This window comes from Miniopterus natalensis, chromosome 15 (assembly GCF_054644295.1).
Source record: "Miniopterus natalensis isolate mMinNat1 chromosome 15, mMinNat1.hap1, whole genome shotgun sequence".
NCBI classification, from domain to species: domain Eukaryota; kingdom Metazoa; phylum Chordata; class Mammalia; order Chiroptera; family Miniopteridae; genus Miniopterus; species Miniopterus natalensis.
This window is the reverse complement of record NC_142095.1, coordinates 11,568,884-11,587,129: the sequence shown is the minus strand read 5'-3', so window position 1 is coordinate 11,587,129 and position 18,246 is coordinate 11,568,884. Positions and strand designations below refer to the sequence as shown.

Here is an 18,246-nt window from a genome sequence, read left to right as displayed (position 1 = left end):
GTCACACAAGCAGCACAGGTCACATTTCCAAACTCACAGGAAGCTTGTTAGCACAGGGATCAAAGTCACGAGAAGGGAAAGAAAGAGGCCACAAAAATGGGAATGCAATCCCCAGAGCCCTGGGAGACAGCAAAACATAAAGGGAGAGCTCTGAGCTTTGGCTGCAGAGACACGGCCCTGGATATAAATCCTGAATCCACTACCTTCCACCTGTCAGACTCAGTGTCCTCGTCTGTGAAATGGAGGCGGTATCATCCACAGCTCAGAGGAATGCTTAGTAAATGGCCACTGCTCTCCTGTGGCCTGTAGCTTCCACAGTGGGTATGTGGCAGTACCCATGAGCATGCAGATCTAGACGCCACTGCTAAAGCAGGCGCCATGTCCTCCTGTGCCCTCCCTCCTCCCTGGAGGCGCCCCTCTGGAAGCTATATGATGCAGCCCGAGCTCCTGGAACCTGTGCATATGGTATTTTACACAAGAGGCTTTACAGATGTGATTCAGCTCAGGGACGTGAGACGGAGAGTGTCCTGGATTATCCAGATGGATCCGATATAATTACCTATAGAGGCTCTTTCCTGGCTGTGGTCAGAAGGAGATGGAACTATGAAAGTACAGTCAGAAAGATGCAACACTGCTGGCTTTGGAGACAGAGGAAGGGGCCACAAGCCAAAGAAAATGGGAAGCCTTTAGAATCCAGACATGGCAAGGAAACAAATTCTCCTGGAGAGCCTCCAGAAAGGCACACGCCCTGCCAACACCTCAATTTCAGCCCGGTGAGACTGGTATCAGACATCTAACCTACAGAACTGTTAGATAATATGTTGTTTTAAATCAATAAGTCAGTGATCATTTGTGATAGCAGCAACAGAAAATTAATATATTATCTAATAAGCAAAGGGGAAATAGTAAAAGTTGGTGGCAGGTAAATAAGAGAAAAAAGAAAATACTGAAAGTGGCAGGTGGTGCCAGCAGTAAAACTGACTGGCCAAAAATGTCTGCAGGTGGATTGATCTTAGGCAACCATGGGCCATATAATACAAGAAGATTCATATCTCCCCTCCTCTCAGATCCACACACTTTAAATGGATCCCTCCCACCAGCATCCTGACTTCTCTGTTTTGCCCACATTCTTTTAGTCGTCAGGGCTCAAGGCCTGTAGGTTGTCTGACACCTCCCCAGCACCCCAACACCCAGACATCCACCTGGCCCACACATCCCTGCCTCTCCTCACCACTATCACGCTCTAGGCCTTCAGCATGTCACTGTATGATGCTGACATTTTGTGGATTATCTTTCTAGTCTGGATTCCTCACGCTGTCTTGTATCAGACCACTGAAATTCCCTGCTCAAAAGTCTTCAATGCTGTCCCACTGCCCAGAGAAACTATCCACTCACTCAGCCCAACATTTAAGGCTTTCTTCACCTGGCCCCTTTCTCACCTTCCCTCCTGCTCTCACCCAGCCAAGCCCAGCATCCTCAAGCTCCCCCCTAGACCTGTACTGCCCAATGCAGTATCCACTGGCAGCATGGAGCTATTAAAACTAAATAAAGCTTAAAATTCAGTTCCTCAATGGCACCAGCCACATGTTGGGTACACCACAGTCACCTGTGGCTTATGGCTACCCTACTGGTCAGCGTACAAAGAAAACACTGTCATCCCCGCAGCAAGTTCTACTGGACAGCACCACTCTACACCTTTAACGTCCTCCTAGTTCATTGCCACGCCATCCACCATTTGTTATATTTTTTGCAAAAACAGCACCCATGCCATGATGCATTTCTAATGACACCAGGGCAGAAGCAACCTCTCCCTCCTCCCAAATCTCACACGTAAGCCTCGCAGGTCACTCACGGGTCACTACTGTGCCTCTTTTCTGAACTCCTTGGTAATATAAAGCGCAGGGAGAACAGATCATTTTGAAAATCTAAAAGTCCTAAAGAAGCACCAAAGAATAATTTTACCAGCACCTCCAGCTCAGAAAATGATGAAGGAATGATGTATTTCGGGATCTCCAATGGTAATAAATGATTCTGTGCTAAAATCTTAAAGGACTTCTACTACATGTGCTTCTACTGTAACCATGATGTGCACCAAGAATAGAATCCTGGCTTTCCATATCCACAGTTTAAATTACTATTGATTTATGCTTTGTGCTGGGTGATGGATTTCTTCAGATTCTGCAGATGGCAAATGCCTTTATTCAGAAAGTAAAGACAATGAAACTAAAGCTGCTGGCACCACATTGGTGATTCTTTCAGACTCTACACTCAATGCCACTCACTGCTAGACTGCCTCGCCTTTTCCACAAATTATGCACAGTCACGGGCTTAAACTCTAAAATAGGGATGGGGGAAAGATTCAAAGCAATGTGAGTATGCAGAGCAGCTCTGAGTCAGACCTACTAAATGTGAGGTCTCCGGCCTGCAGCCTCAGGTAGGGAACTTGACAGAAATGCAAAGTCTAGGGCGCCAGACCTGTGTATGTTTGTTTGGGGGCTTTTATTTTTAATTGAATTTATATATGGTGCAATGTTTAGACCTTAGTATATAGTCTCATGAGCTGTGACAAATGTATCTCTTTATATCTAATTAAAATTTTTACCACCTTAACTATTTTTCAGTGTACAGTTCAGCAGTGTTAACTATAGTCAGGTTGTACAATAGATTTCTAGAACTTTCTCATCTTGCAAAACAAACTCTATACCCACCAAACAACTCCCCGCTTCCTCCCCTAGCCCCTGCAGAACCTGTGTTTTCCCAAGCCCTCCAGGCGATTCTGATGCCTGGCATTTGAGAAATGCTGCTCTAATGACCCCAGGCCATGGGGGCTTCAAGGAAGAGCAGAGAAATGCAGCAGGTGTGTGAGAGGCCTGGCACCAGGAAACATGGTGCAGAAGGTGTGTTACTTGGCAATTTCTGATTCCCCAAACCCAATCCTGAGTGCCCAGTGTGGCCATGGCCCTGCCTTAGACACCACGGAGAGCCAAACACAGACAAATGGACTTTTCTCCAAAACGGGTATAGTCACAAGTTGAATAAGAAAACTATATCTTAACATTAGACCAGATTCTGGAAATTCCACTTGATGGCCCTAAAACAGAATTGGAAAGCTATAAACTCTGAGTGGCAGAGGGTGATTGTATTTTCATCAGAGGCCGTGCCAGTCTTTTAATTCTCACTTTGAATTTTATCTGTCTACTTTAATCATGTATGCCTCTCACTGGGAAATTCCCAGTTGATTCTCTGCAATCGAAATGTTTCGAGGGTACAATAGCACTAAGGCAATAACCAGTGGCATTGCAAACCACAGAATAATTCTGATTTACAAGTCATTAGAAGCAAGAGGCATTTACTGTTCTTTGCAGGCAAAAGGGGATTGCATCGCAAATAATGGAGAAAAGCAAAGTGCATTTAAAACTCTTCTGCTGGGAATGCTCTCTCCAGGTCACACAGAACACACACTCACCGAGGGCTTCCTGTGTGCCAGGAACCTGTCAAAAGAACCTGGGCCGCATTTCAGCCTCCGAAGGATGAAAATCGGGCTGACCTAGGCCACCGCGCTTCAAGAGGTGGGTTTCCAGATTATCATCTCCTAACTCAAAAAAGTTCCAATGATTTACACCACAGCACATCAAGAGCTAGGACTTTCAGAAACAACCCAACACTTGGGCAATTTTAGACATACTAAGGGAAAAGCATCTGGGAGAAAACAGGTCCTACCCAGCGTTTATCAGAAAAAAAGAAATAAACCCAAAACTACACCATCACAGCTCTTAATTTTATGGTGAAGATGCAACAATGAGCCTCTATTAAAGCTACAATCTCCAAATACCACTCAATGCTTTTTGGCTCCAATAACAGGCGTTTTCTCTGCTGTTTAATTTGCATTATGTCCATTTTTCTAGCCACCGGGACAGAGGATATTAAAAGGTTTCCTTGTGCTTTTATTCAAATGTGAATTGATGCTCAGTATTGTAAGACGGTAATTGCAGCAATTCTTTTTTTTTTCTTCATATTACCCCACTACCATAAAATCCAAATGAGCTTGCTCTGTTTTCTACTTTAAAAATTGTCGCATTCCATACTGTGCTCTGCCCCATTCTGAATCGCTTCACTCAGTGAAACTTCAAGGGGGAGGAAATCTGTGAGACAGCTCTGCTCAGTCCAGGGTAATGTGAACACCGTGTGGGGAGCAGCGTTAATGATCAGAACTGTGGGGTTAGCAAATTCAGCATAAAAAGAAGAGAGTGAATTTTAAGGTGTAAACAGAGTCAGGTAGGACCTACACTCTTCTAATTACTGAGTTTTTGTTTTTCTTCTCTAAGATCACTCTGATGCACGGAATTCCCATTTTTCCAGTGTAACACAGCCCTGTGATGACTCTCGAAGCTCGGTTTTCTGTCTCCTGGTTGGACATTTTGACAAATGCTCTACTCTTAAACAGTAAATCTTCATCCCATTCATAAAGCAAGACCATGAAACCCCTCATGAGTTTAAAAATAACCCAATCAATATAATACTAGAATTGAAATTAATATTTAACTGGATACTTTATTATGCTGTCCATAATCCAGTGTCTTCAGAATTTAAAAAAACCTTCTGACATTTAACTTCTTACATTAGTGCTTCATTTTTGAGAAATAAAAGTATGTTGTTTTTTGTCAACTTGATTTAAAAAAAAAAAAAGCTGCATAAAACTGCCTTAATAAACAACATCATACCCAGGACAGAGATGGAAGGTCCAAACCAGAACTGCCATAGAATGAATCCCTACACATTCTGACATTTTCCTCAGGGCAAGAAGGAAGACCAGGGGAAGGTGAGGCAAAAACAAGAGCTCCACGCGGCCAAGGCCCTTAATGAGATGACTGCTTGACTCTGGCCAGATGACGTTTCCAGGAAAGATAGGTGCATACATCATACGGTTCCCATATGTTCCCACAGCTGCTATACCTCCCTACAAAACAGCCAGCTTTGTACAAACACAGAGTTTGGCCCCAGTGGGTGGTCCTAGACACCGACAAAAAAAGTTCTGGAGCCTCATTTGAAACTAATGCTAAATGTTTATGAAAGGACGTAAGGGGGCTCTGACTCTCAGACCCATGTGAGCTAAAGGGTTCTGCATGGCAAAGGATTTTACAGTGGTGACTGTAATCGTAATTGCTATCCATCACTTCTTTCCTCTAAAAGTGCAGCCAAGAAATGGACAAAATACTGCCCCACATCATAAAGAACGAATTGGCTTAATATAAAAAGAATTCTTATAAAACATTAGTTTAAAAAGTCCAGCTGAATTGGAAAGTGTGCAAAGGCTTGAACAAAACATCACAAACAAGAGAAATACTAGTGGCAATAAGTATGTGAAACATATTCTTAACTTCATTCATAATTATTAAAATAGAAATTAAAATGAGATACCTTTTTTTTTTTTCCTAAAAAAAAGCTGTTAAGAAAATAAGAACGTGAAATTCATTTCTGATGGCAAAGGTCCAGGAAAACAGCAGCCCTCACACACTGCTGTGGAGTATAAATTAGGCCCAGCCTTGGAGGGAATTCGGTAATACTTGGCAAAATTTTAAATTCCCACATTTGTCAACTAAATTCCACTTAAATTCCACTGCCAGATAGTTTCCCAGTATAAGGTATATTTGCATAAGTGTGCAAAATATGTGTAGAGCACCATTTGCAAAAGAAAAACTGGACAACCTGGTTAAATAAATTACTGGTTAAGGTATATGATTTCATGAATTACCATAGATTCATAGAGTTGAATGCTTTGTAGCTATTAAAAGGAATGCAAACAACCTCTACAAATTGACATGGGAAGATGCCCAAGATCATTTAAAATTTAAAATTTAATTAATGTAATTAAAAATTAAAAAGCCATATTCATTCTATCTACGTTATCTATAGTGTGATTCTATTGCTGTAAAAAAAATTTAAAGTATATGTGTGTGTGTGTGTGTGTGTGTGTGTGTGTGTGTGTGTGTTTTTTCTGTGCAAATAAACTCCCCAGAAGGGGCACACTGGCCCCTTGCAGGAGGTAACATCAGAATGAAGGGTTGAAATAGTGGACTTTTATTTCTCACTTCCTACAAACCCTATGCTATATTTTTATGCAACAATTATGTTGTTTCACAATAATTTTTAAACTCCTCTTTCCACTGTCAAGATACTAACTGTATGAACTGTCAAAAATGACTTCATGGTTTCATGTCTGGCTTAATTCTGAGGCCTTAGGAGGCGGGGAGGAGGCGAAGGGATGAGCAGCAGTGGCAGACTGGGGAAAGCAAGTGTGAAGAAGTTCCACTGTGTGCAAAAAGCAAAGCCAATTACTTTGCTCCCAACAACACATCCAGCTGAGCTGCCTGCTTTCCTCAAAGGGAGCAATTTAATGATCTGCTCTATTTTTAAGCCAGAGATTGATCCCAGTTTTATTTTCCATGGTATATCTAATGTATTTGGTGAATGCCACCCTGCTCACTACTGCGGTGGGCTGAATAACGGCCTAAAGATGTTCAAGTCCTCACTCCCAGGACAGGGACTATGTGGCAGTGAAAATTAAGGTTGCTAATCAACTGACCTTAAAGTAGGAAGGTTATCCTCCATTATCGGGGGGCACCCAATGTAACCATAAGGATCCTTAAAAGAGGGAGGCAGAAGAGGGAAACCAGAGGGACAGAAGGAGATATGAGTATGAAAGCGGGTCAAAGAGATGCAATGATCCTGGGCCTGAAGATAGGGGAAGGGGCCACAAGCCAAGGATTGCCAAGTCTCTAGAAGCTAGAAAAGCCAAGGAAAGAGACTCTTAGAGTCTCCAGAAAGGAACATAGCCCTGCCAACACTTTGACTCTAGTCCACTGAGACCTGTGTCAGACTTCCAACCTCTAAAACTGTAGGGTAATAAATTTGTGTTGTTTTAAGCTGTTACATTTGTGGCAATTTGTTATAGAAGCAATAGGAAATTAATACAACCTATATACATTTCCTATATTTCTTTATATCCCAGACTTCCCCTTATGGGCAAACCTGGGGTACGCTGTGAAAATCAGCCCAACTGGGCATTCCACCTTAGAGATGCCCAGCGGCCTGGGCCCACATTGCCAATTCAGCTGGCTGATTTTTAGGATTTCCTGAGAGAGAACCCAGATGAGACCCCAGCAATAAAACTGCCCTGATGATTATTTAGCCACATCTGCAGAAACCTAATATGAATAAGTTATTAATGAGTCATGTGTAAATCATGCCCCATCACACAAATCAATGTACCTGTCATCATTTATACCCAGACTAGTCTTTTGGAAGACTAACAAAAGAGAAATGAATCTCACACCAGGAACCCAGAATAGCATAAAAACAAATGCTCTTCAGGGCTTCTCAACATATTTCAAACCTACCAACAGGGACAGGATAGGGAGGTCAAAGAACTATTTGAATAAAGACTGACTTACTATTGAGTACCTACTACGTGCCGGGCACGGAACTGAACGTTGAAAATACATGACCTCATCTAATGCTCATGACATTTCCAACAGAAAGTTACCATGATCATTATCACTGATAACTCACATGCCCAGTCTCACACCCAGGAAGTGGAAGAGCTTGGGTTCAACTGCTCTGTCAGCCTCCAGAGCAGGGACTCTACAAAGACATCGTGCTAATCCCCTCCCCATGAAGGGACGACTTAAACTGACCTCCACCCTATACCAAAGTGCTCAAGAGAAGAGAGAGAATATTAGCCTCATTCCTATGATCCTAGAAATGCATTCACTTAACTATACCTCTCCAAAATACCCCTGTGACTGTGAAAAACGTTTTACTCATCTCAACAGCCAAATTATCTAAAACAGGATCTCTCATTGATTTTATTATTTTGATTCTTATGTTCTACTGACTGCTTCTTCAAGGTATCTGAGTTCTGAAACGATATAAACAAAAAGCTTGCTTTCGTGAGGTGGCCACTCTGGTGTTTATAAAGGCTTTCTGGCAAGGCTGCAAGGCATGGGAAGTCTCTATTCACCTGGTTAAGAACCACTGATCTCACAAAGCAATATCTAAAACAAGTGGGTATTTTCTCATTGTGGGCATTTCTATATAAAATCCCATTCTAAATAAAGTTTTTAGCTCTAAAATTTCATCATAGTGGAATTTTTAAAAGGCATGTAAACATAAGCATAGTCCCTTCTCTTGCTTCCATTTCTTTCCTCAGTTCAGTACATGAAATTGGCATCAGTCTACTATGCAAAAACCTCACAATCCCCAAAGGAGGCATTTTCTCCCTGAATTACATATTACATATATTTCTTTTTTAAGCCAGAACTACAAGTTGGCCCTGCATTTTAGTACAGAAGCCAATGAAAGGAAGGTATTTGAAACCTGAAACACATTTTCCAAATAATGTCATTCATGGTGTAGGCTGCACTTCCAAAGTAACCCACAAAGCTCTTCTAAACTCATAATGTAGGTTAAATACTATACATTCACCATAAGGAGGTGAGATTCGATATTCTTATAATATTAATTTTAAAATAATTGCAAAAGAGTTATATACATTTCTTATTAAAGGAAAGGAATTCTGATGAAGTCAAGTCAAATGTGAATCAGGATTTGGGGCAATTTGAAGACCATGTCCATGGTTTTAAGGATCGATGCACTATTCTCAAATATGCTTAATTTCATTTCCAAAAAAGTTATGGTTGCTTTTTCCTCCACGTGACTGTATTTTCACCCCTCTTCTTACACTAATTCATAATGAAGACATTTGCTGAGATTGTCGTAGCCAATACACAGAGCCACATGTGACATAAGGAAAATCCAGTGTCCACTTAGCTGGCTGTGAACAATGAATGACAGAGAAAACAGATGGTGGTGACAGGGTGTCACACGACACCCGATTGCATTTGTCACCTCACAGAGCCCACCCATTTCACTTGGCCCTTGCTGCTCTAAATCTATCTGAAGCTGCAAGGACAGCTATGGTCTTGGGTTGACGGGGGTCAGGACGGACAGCCACCTAGCCGCTGATCAAGTATGTTCAAGTGTTAGAGAAGTAGTTGCTTGAGTCCTATATGCTTAGGGTCTGAAAATCGCTAATAGAACCTGGACAATTCCGCAGCTCTCTGCCGTCCTCTGGCTGTTTCATTCCCATACACACAGTCTACATGCCACCTAGTTGCTCATACCTATCAGCATGACCGAAATTTTTTAAATTCACAATTATGATTTAGTACACCGTAAGCCCCTGCCCTGCACAGCACATAATCCATCCACAACTCAATTCAGATTGCAAAAGGAATACGGGAGCTCATTGATTAATTCAGGCAGAGCCCGAAGTACTGTATATGTGAGAAAGATTTTCCTCTTTTCTTCCGTAACATTCTTTCCCCAAGACCATAAATCTCTTAGCGTTGACTTTCCATCTCAGGAAAGTGAACGTCATCCGAGGCAGCATATAAATCACCTTGAGAATAGTTATTCATCATGAGCAAATAAAAACATAAGCCAGGCAGATGGTGAGAGGCTCATTTATACCAGTAGAATTTCATGGGACTAGGCAGGCACGGGGGGGCGCGGAGGGGCTGTAAAACCTGGGGCTACGTTTCTAGTATGAGAACAAACACCCCAAACAACAGAATACTAAAAGTGATCATACCACATGGCTACAACCTCTTCGACGCTTCACCTCAGGTTCAGATCTGCCTTTCTCCCTTCGTGGTAACAGGAGTGACAGGAAGGCAAAGAGGAAAGGAGGGAGAGGGCAAACCCATCCTAAGTACTGCTGTGTGCTAAGCCCTTTCCATTCACCAGTTTCAAAGCGCTTAATCCTTTGGGTACTGCTGCAGGATAGAAGAGACTATACCACTTGGTGCTGATTTTTTTCATATGGCTCCAGCTCACAAATGACAAATCCAAGGTGGCTCCCTCCCCAACACTCTGGAGGGTGTTTATGTCACAAAGCCACACTGGCCTGGGGGGAGGGGAGAGAAGGGAAGCAACACGGTGACCCCTCTAAGGCTACCCCCAAAGTCTTGCTTATTCCAGTGCTGAAATCCATCAAGAGCCCCAAGACACTCTAATGGCCCCTGAGAAAATATGATTTGGAACGTTCCACTGTACCCCACCTCTCTCTTATAAAACCAACGCCCAGCCAAGAAAACAAAACCTTATTATCACCCACGTAGAGGAAGAGAGGAAGAGGAAGGGAGAAGGCATGAAGGAAGGAACATGGCTTTGAAAAAGTACCATAAAGTGAAATTAGTTCCCCAAAGCTGCACAGGAAATTACACTGTCATCCCCTGTAGTCAGAGAGCTCATTTGTGCTGCCAAAAACCAAGTTCAAAAAGCGCCCACAGGGCTTAGGTTTGTGTGAGAAGATGGTTATGTTTGTTGTTGATTTGTTAACAAAAGAGAGAAGGGCAGAAAATGCTTTTTCTGCAAGACAGAAAGGAGCTCTCAGTCATGGAAGGCACAACAATTACAACCTATTAGAGTACCACAGAAACAGGTCTTCAAACCCCATGTCATCTCACAGACGGTCATCTTACTGCTACGGTCAGGTGGACCAGTAGCACATACCACCCGGCCCTACATGGTCTTGGCTTCCTAACCTGGAGACATCCCTTGGCCGAGAACCATTTCTCCTGCCTCTAATCTCAAGACATAAAACATAATTACAAAAGTCCTCTCCTAACGTTGTCCATAGGTTCTGCGACTTTAACAGAAAGTACCTATAACAAAACCAATTGTGCCACAGACTAATTGTTATAAACAAGAGTTAATGTCCTACAGCATCTAATCAACATTATAACAAAACAACATTAAACAAGACAAAGTTATTTTGAGAACCTGCTGCTTAATAACTATTGTGAAATATACAAGGCATTAATAAGCTGAGTATCTTAGTCAGCTCCGGCTGCCATAACAAAATACCATAGACTAGGTGGTTTAAACAACAGGAATTAATTTTTTCACAGTTCTAGAGGCTGGAAGTCCAAGATCAGGGTGCTAGCATGGTGGGCTCTAGTGAGGACCTCTTTCCTGATTTGCAGATGACTACCTTCTCGCTGTGCCCTCCTCATGAGTCAGAGAGTGAGATAAATCTTTCTCTTCCTATAACTCTTCTTATAAGGCTACAGTTCTATCGGATTAGGGCCCCACTCTTATGACCTCATTTAACCTTAATCACCTCCTAAAGACCCTACCTCCCAGCTAAAGCCACAGTGAAGGTTAGGGCTTCAACATACAAATTGTTTCTATGAGTTTGACTACTTTAGATACCTTATATAAGTGGAATCATGCAGTATTTGTCCTTCTGTGACTGGCTTATTTCACTTAACGTAATCTCAAGGTTCATCCATACTTCAGCATATAACAGAGCTTCCTTCTTTAGAAAGTCTGAATAATAATCCATTGTGTGTGTACACCATATTCTCTTTAGACATTCATCCACTGGTGGTCACATAGACTGTTTCCACCTCTTGGCAATTAGGAACACTGGAGTTCAAATATCTCTTCAAGATCCTAATTTTATTTCTTTTGGATAAATATATAAAAGTAGGACTCCTGGATTATAGGGTAGTTTTAGTTTTAATTTTTTTGAGGACTCTCCATACTGTTTTCCAGAAGCCTATATCTTGGAGGCTATAAAAAGTTGCTATACCAAACCTGGAACCACTTACTGGCAGAATTCCTATTGTGTGAGAAAATTAATTTGCTTGAGCTACTAACTGTTGGTTTCTCTCTTATTTGCCTCTGAAAGAATCCTATTGGTACAAGAAATAGTATAATATACAGGGAAGGGCACTGGCTTGGGAGAAAGTAAGTCCAGATATCAATCTTGTCTCTAATACTGACAGTTTCAAGCAAGTTACCCACTCCAGTTTGGGGAATGGCCGTTTGACCCCTTAAAGACTATTCTAATTCTAAGACTTAGTGATTCAAAAGCTTTGGTCCAAAGAGTTAAAAAATATGTCCTCTAGGATCTGAGAAGGAGCTGCAATCATGTTACCTGATGACAGGGTGGGGGATGGGGTGGGAAGGGGGAATCATATCAGACTCGCACTTACTTGGAACAAATTCTGAGGGTGATCAACATTTCCTACATAGCAACCACTTGGAATTAAACTTTGTGGGGTTATCATACAATTCAACAGTGATTTTCAACCATTATAAGTCAGTGACAGCTATCTCACTCCTTGGTCAAACAGATGACAACAAATAAATATGTGTCAAATATTTTCAACAAACCTTTAAGACTGAAAATCTGTGTTAAAAGAATTATCCAAAGGATCAAAACAGCACATTATCTTATTTACCTACACATGTATGTATCGTGGAGATGAAGAATAGAGAGATGGTAATGGGTGGAGGGGATTATACTGGCCAGGCTTCAATTTAGATGCCTGAGGACTTCCAAATGGCAGCTCTACATGTTAAGTAGTTCAAAAGTTCAGTGCTCAAATGACAATTCAACCAAGGACATGAAAATTCTTCCTGGGGCAAAATTCAGCTAAATATTTTAAATCTGTCTCCTTCTGTTATTCACAAAACAATTGTCCTACCTTGGGGAAGGAAGGAATTATGACATGTTTACTTGGAAATTCAGTTCTGCAATTTTCTAACCAAACCCCATTTGGCTAATTTATATACTGATCTAGTTCTCAGTACTTTGGGGCATCATGAGACATCTTTCTACACCTGCTAGATTGGTGGGATGGGGGGTAGCTGTGTGTGGCCTTTTGACAGCATTGTTGCCACTGCAATTGAGACAATTAACCAGGTGAAGCTTCTAATAAAACAATCAACCCAGGGGTTGATAGGAGCCAAGAGCAAGCTCAAAGGCACAGGCTTAAAATCCGTTCTGGTCAGGGTCTCCAGTGGAGGGATTAATAGGCCTGATTCACCATCTCCCCTCCAGGCCAGGGTTAAGGGATCTGGGCACCAAATAATTGCCTCAAATGATTAACACATTAGTTTTAAATGCTCCTCTGTTTCTGTTTCATCACTGGGGGATTTGAGGCAGTTTTTAAAGTTTAACAAATGCTCTTCAACTGGTGAGTGGATAAACCAACTCTGGACCCAGTGGACACTACCCAGAAATAAGAAGGTACGGACTACTGATTAACATAACTACATGGATGAATCTCAAACGGGTTATGCTAAATGAAATCAGGCAGACTCAGAAGACTACAAACTGTATGATTTCATTTCTATGACATTCGGAAAAGGCAAAACTGAACGGATATAAAATGTGAGCGAGCCCAGTCGGTCGTGGCTCAGCAGTTGAGCATCGACCTAGGATCCAGGAGATCGCAGTTAGATTCTAGGTCAGGGCACATGCCCGGGTTGCAGGCTCAATCCCCAGTCGGGGGAGTGCAGAAGGCAGCCAATCAGTGACTCTCTCATCACTGATGTTTCTACCTCTCTCTCTCCCTCTTCCTTCCTCTCTCTGAAATCAATAAAGATATGTTAAAAATTAAAAAAATAAAATGTGAGCAATTTCCAGGGGCTAGGCGGAACAGCTGACTAGAAGGGAACATAGGGCATTTTGGAAAGTGATAGAACCGTTCTAGACTGATTTGTTAAAAGTGGTAAGATTGCATTTTAAAAGGGAAAATTGATTATTTCTGAGTTATACCTCAATAAACCTGAATTTTAAGAAATATTAAGGTTTTTGTCCCTCAGATACATCCTCCAGAAAGGTGGGTCTAGGTGGCCACATTCAAGCTCCGTCATTCAGGACTGTCTCCAGGTAGCCCTGCACTTTCCTAGTCCAACAGCCCAATGAGTCATGGTCCAGTACAGGGAACAGAAACCACTCCAGGTATTTCAGTAAGAAAGTGATGTGATATGGGAATTAGGTGCTTAGAGAATCACGAAAAGATCTGGAGGAGGAAAAGTCCCCCTTGGACTTTTTAATTCAAGGACACACCACTGTAGGAGTCATGAGCCAAGTGTCAGGAAGCAGCTGGCACCACAACTTCTCCTGCCAATGCAGGTGGGACTAAGGTCCTAGAACTGTGAGTCTGGCCACTGCCACTGCCTCCAAACACTCACGTCTCATGACCGTGCCCTGCTAGCAGCACCAGCAGGAGGAACAGGGTGGGTCTTCACCTCAGGCTTCCAAATCCCACACAAATGCATTTAGAAACCTAGCTGTAAGCAAGTCTAGGACCTGGACTGTTAGGTTTCCAATCAGGTGCGGGGAATGAGGTCCCAATACTAGAAGAGAGCCAGTCCTCAGTATCTCCCTAAGCACAGCTCTTCCTGTCCCGAAACGAGGCACTCTTCAACAAAGAAAGTAAACAAAATCCTTTTTCTGTCTAAACTCAAATTTCAAACAGTGTTAAGAGAATTGAAAAATTGTTCTAATGGGTAAAACCAAGATCCTGACTTATTTCATTATGGAAGCATATTTCATTGTCACATTGAGTTAGTTCTAGCTCCAGCAGAATAAAATTTTAAGATCACTGTATTTGATAACAGCCAACCACAGTTCTAATTCATGCATTAAATACACACTGGTCTTTGAGTTTCATTCTGCTGGGAATTAAACAGACTAATTTTAAAAATGCATTAACTTTTCAGACACCTGTAAGTTACCTCATGGTAAGCCAGACCCCGGGGAGGGGGGGGGGTGACATTGTGATTTATAATAAGAAAAAACATGTATTTGGTCTTTGTCTGCATTCCTGGCAGAGAGCTCCTAAAACCCATAGAATTTCCTAAAAGATGGGAACGATAAAGGTATCTTTTGTTGTTACTGAGGTAACTGTTGGAAAGCCCCTAGGACGGGGAAATGGCTGCCAATGGAAACAGATTAAAACTTTTTGTCCCACCCCCTGACCTCCAGGGAGGGGAGAGGGGCTGGAGATTGAGTTCAATCACTTATGGCCAATGATTTAATCAACCATTCCTATGTAATGAAGACTCCAAACCTCCCCAAAAAACAGGGTCAGAGAGCTCCTGGGTTGGTGAACATAGGAAGTCCTGGGAGAGTAGCCACGTGGAGAAGGCAGGGAAACTCCACACCCTTCCCCCACACCTTGCCCTATGCATCTCTTCCATCTTTTCTTGAATTATAAATAAACTGGTAAGTGCCTCTGAGAGTTCTGTGAGCCAATTCAGCAAATTAATCAAACCCAAGGAAGGGGTCCTGTCAGTTGGTCAGGAGCACAGGTGACACTGAACTCATGAATGGCACCTTAAGTGGGGGGGGGGGGGGGGGGGGCAGTCTTGTAGGACCAAGCCCTTACTTTGTGGGATCTGGCACTGTCTCCAATAATACCACAGTAACTACAATCTTAGTTTCCCAATGATCACTCACATAATCACTATATTCTCTGTCTAAAGGGTTAAGGGGCCTTCTCATAAAGAAGTTTGAGCCTTTAGGAATTTCACTCCCTTCTTGGGTTATTTCTCCAAATTGTACAAAAGGGAGGCAATGGACCTATTTTCCTTTTTCTGACAAGAAAACTATTGGGTGGATATTGCCAGCTTCTTTAGCACTTAAGGGAAAAAATATAACAAAGCACAATCACCTAAAGTAAAAATAGCGTCCAGGCAACACTAGCTGTTTGGGTTGCAAGAATCATCTCCCAGAGCTGTCACTGGAAACAATGAGGAGAGTCTGCAAAAGAACTCTAATTCTCCCTCCTCTAAAAACCATCAAAACCCCATCACACCCATCGAGTCCTTACAAACAGTATCTTATGTTGCTTTCACAACAGAAGTAAGGGCAAAAATGACAACCAGAAATTAATGCTTGTTCCTAACTTAAGGGGGAAATGCTCTCCCTAATTCTTACTCAGGGTATTTTTTAAATAGTTAAAGTTGGGAGCTAGCTATTTCTTACAGACAATTATATACTATCTCCTGCCAATGGTACTGACTGGTAAGGCAAAATGGGCCACAATTTTATGTAAAAAGAACAGACCTGGCCTCTCAAACTTTGGGGTTAAAGGAGACACCCACCAAGGAAAAGCAAAAGACCACTACAGAGGAGTCACAGAATTAGGAAGATCCCCAGATTGTTCTATAATTTGCCCGAGAATGCTGCTGAGAGTGACGATCTAAACAATTATTACTAAAGATCTAATAATTTGTTTCTCTACTCTTCGAATTTCTCTCAAGAGCAAGAGTTTAAATATGTTTATTATGGTATGAATCCCCAAAGGTTCCTTTCCAAGAAAAAAAAGGGAATGGTATTTTTCAACCCTTTAGCAGCTAAGCACCCCATCCTCAGATGCCACCTCACCCAGGTATCTCAAAAGAGCAATACGACAGCAGGGCTCCTGAAATTTACTCAGTTGCCAACTTACCTTCCAGTTTACCTACACATCAGCTGTGTTTTCAACCTGACACTCATTGAACAGGTAGCCGCCAATGCCCTTCATCCCCTATTCATTTCTTACCCTTGCAAAGCCACCATATCGATAGTGATGAAATATCTGTAGGCAGGTTGATCCTGCCTCTATGAGAGCAAGGCTATCAAGACACTGTCAGAGAACATAATCATATGAAGCTTGGAAAACAATTTCAACCAAGACCATTTGACTGAAGAAGCTGCCTTGGGGCTTTCAACCTTACAAAATAGATTTTGTGACTGTTCTACAATTTTCAGGCTAAAGTGATTTCAATTAAAATTAAGAATAACCCCTAACATATGGCGAAAGTGGGTCTAAACCCAGGTCACAAGATCATATCAACAGGACATGTGCATCGAAAGAAAAAAACAAAATTCTCTCCCGATACAAAGTGAAATTGACAAAAGGAAGGGCGGTCCGACTTTCCCCCAGCTGCCGCTGAGACGCAGTTAGGAGAGGCGTGTGGGTAGGTGACAGTCCACAAAGCCTGTCAGAGCCTGGCTGGTCGTTAAGATCTGCAGGGGCCGCTCCTCCCTGGCCGGGCAGGGCAGGTGTCCCCTGCAGCCTGGACCTGGGCTGCAGTGCGAGCCTAGAAGGAGCCTTGGCCACTGCCCCACGGGTCTTGGCCTGGGTCTTGAGCATGCGGGGGTTGAGCACGTGAGGCAGGATCTTCAGCGCGAACCACACAAAGAAGCCATTATTCAGGGGACTGACAGGATATATTGTAACTGCTCCCATCATGTCAACAGGCATCACTTTAATGGGCGTGTGAGAATTTCTCCCACTTGAAGTAAAAATGACTCCCATTTCAATGAAAATGGGAGATTCCTCATTGGTAGGATCACAATTCACCCATGACAGCTGCCAGACACAAGAACAGACGTGTCAGGCGTGCACGGGGCTGATTTTTGTCTCTCCAGGCAACGCTTCACATTATAATTTGTCTCCTCTTAAAACGAAGAGATGAGCAAGTTACAAATATAATTACTATATTTCTGAACAAGCGATAACACAGGCCACAAAGTGCTGAGAGGGCTGCTCGCTTACCTCCGGCTCCGGCTGGAAGGTTTGCTCTTCTTCAGCGGAGTTGGGTAAAATTGCCCAGGTTATGTTGGCACTGGCTGGTGGCAAAGAGCCGAATGTCCCATTTTTCAGCTGCTCTGTGGAATGTGACTTGGGCCCGGGCCATCCCAGGATGTTTTCTGAAATAAAGACCTAGATTGATGCCAAGTATTTTCCAAATTAAACATTTATAGCTCAAGAAATCTTTGTACCTCGCTGCCTACAGAGACTGCCTTGAAACGGGCCCACTTTTGAATGGACCGTGATGAATGTAAGTAGAGCTTGTTCTGAATGATTCAGATCATCTATTTATAAACTAGGTTCTATATAACGGCAGTCTCAAAATCACCACAGGCTATTTCCTCATCCTTGGAGAGAAACAATTCATATTTTACCAAAACCGTATTTTATTTATTTTATAGATACGTTTCTTGATTTTTAGAGAGAGAAGAATGGGGGGGGGGAGAAAGAGAGAAAGAAACATCGATCAGCTGCCTCCCGTTCATGCACCAACCAGGAATCAAATCCGCAACCCAGGCATGTGCCCTAGGAATTGCCTAGGTACGTGCTGGGAATTGAACCCACAACCTTTCGGCATAGAGGTCAACGCTCCAACCAACTGAGCCACCCAGCCAGGGCAAAAGCCATATTTTCTTAAAGGTGTTCTCTCTTATTTTTTAACTTAAAAATTTTTTTTAATGTTTACAACAACAACAAAAATGTAATTTTATCAAAAATGGGCTGCTCGCAATGTGGTGTGAACGTCCCTTGACCTGATGACCACAGCTGATGATCACGTGACACCACTTCTGCAGTGAGA

At 42.4% G+C, this 18,246-nt stretch overlaps 1 protein-coding gene across 1 annotated transcript in view; it reads right to left on the bottom strand.

Annotated features, from left to right (window-relative positions):
- The window catches only part of OSBPL10 (oxysterol binding protein like 10), a 183,533-nt gene that overhangs the window by 25,325 nt on the left and 139,962 nt on the right, over positions 1–18,246 (bottom strand). The window contains exon 6 of the mRNA XM_087825099.1: positions 17,412–17,566. Within this exon, the coding sequence (XP_087681225.1) occupies positions 17,412–17,566 (155 nt within the window). The remainder of the gene's footprint in view (positions 1–17,411; positions 17,567–18,246) is intronic.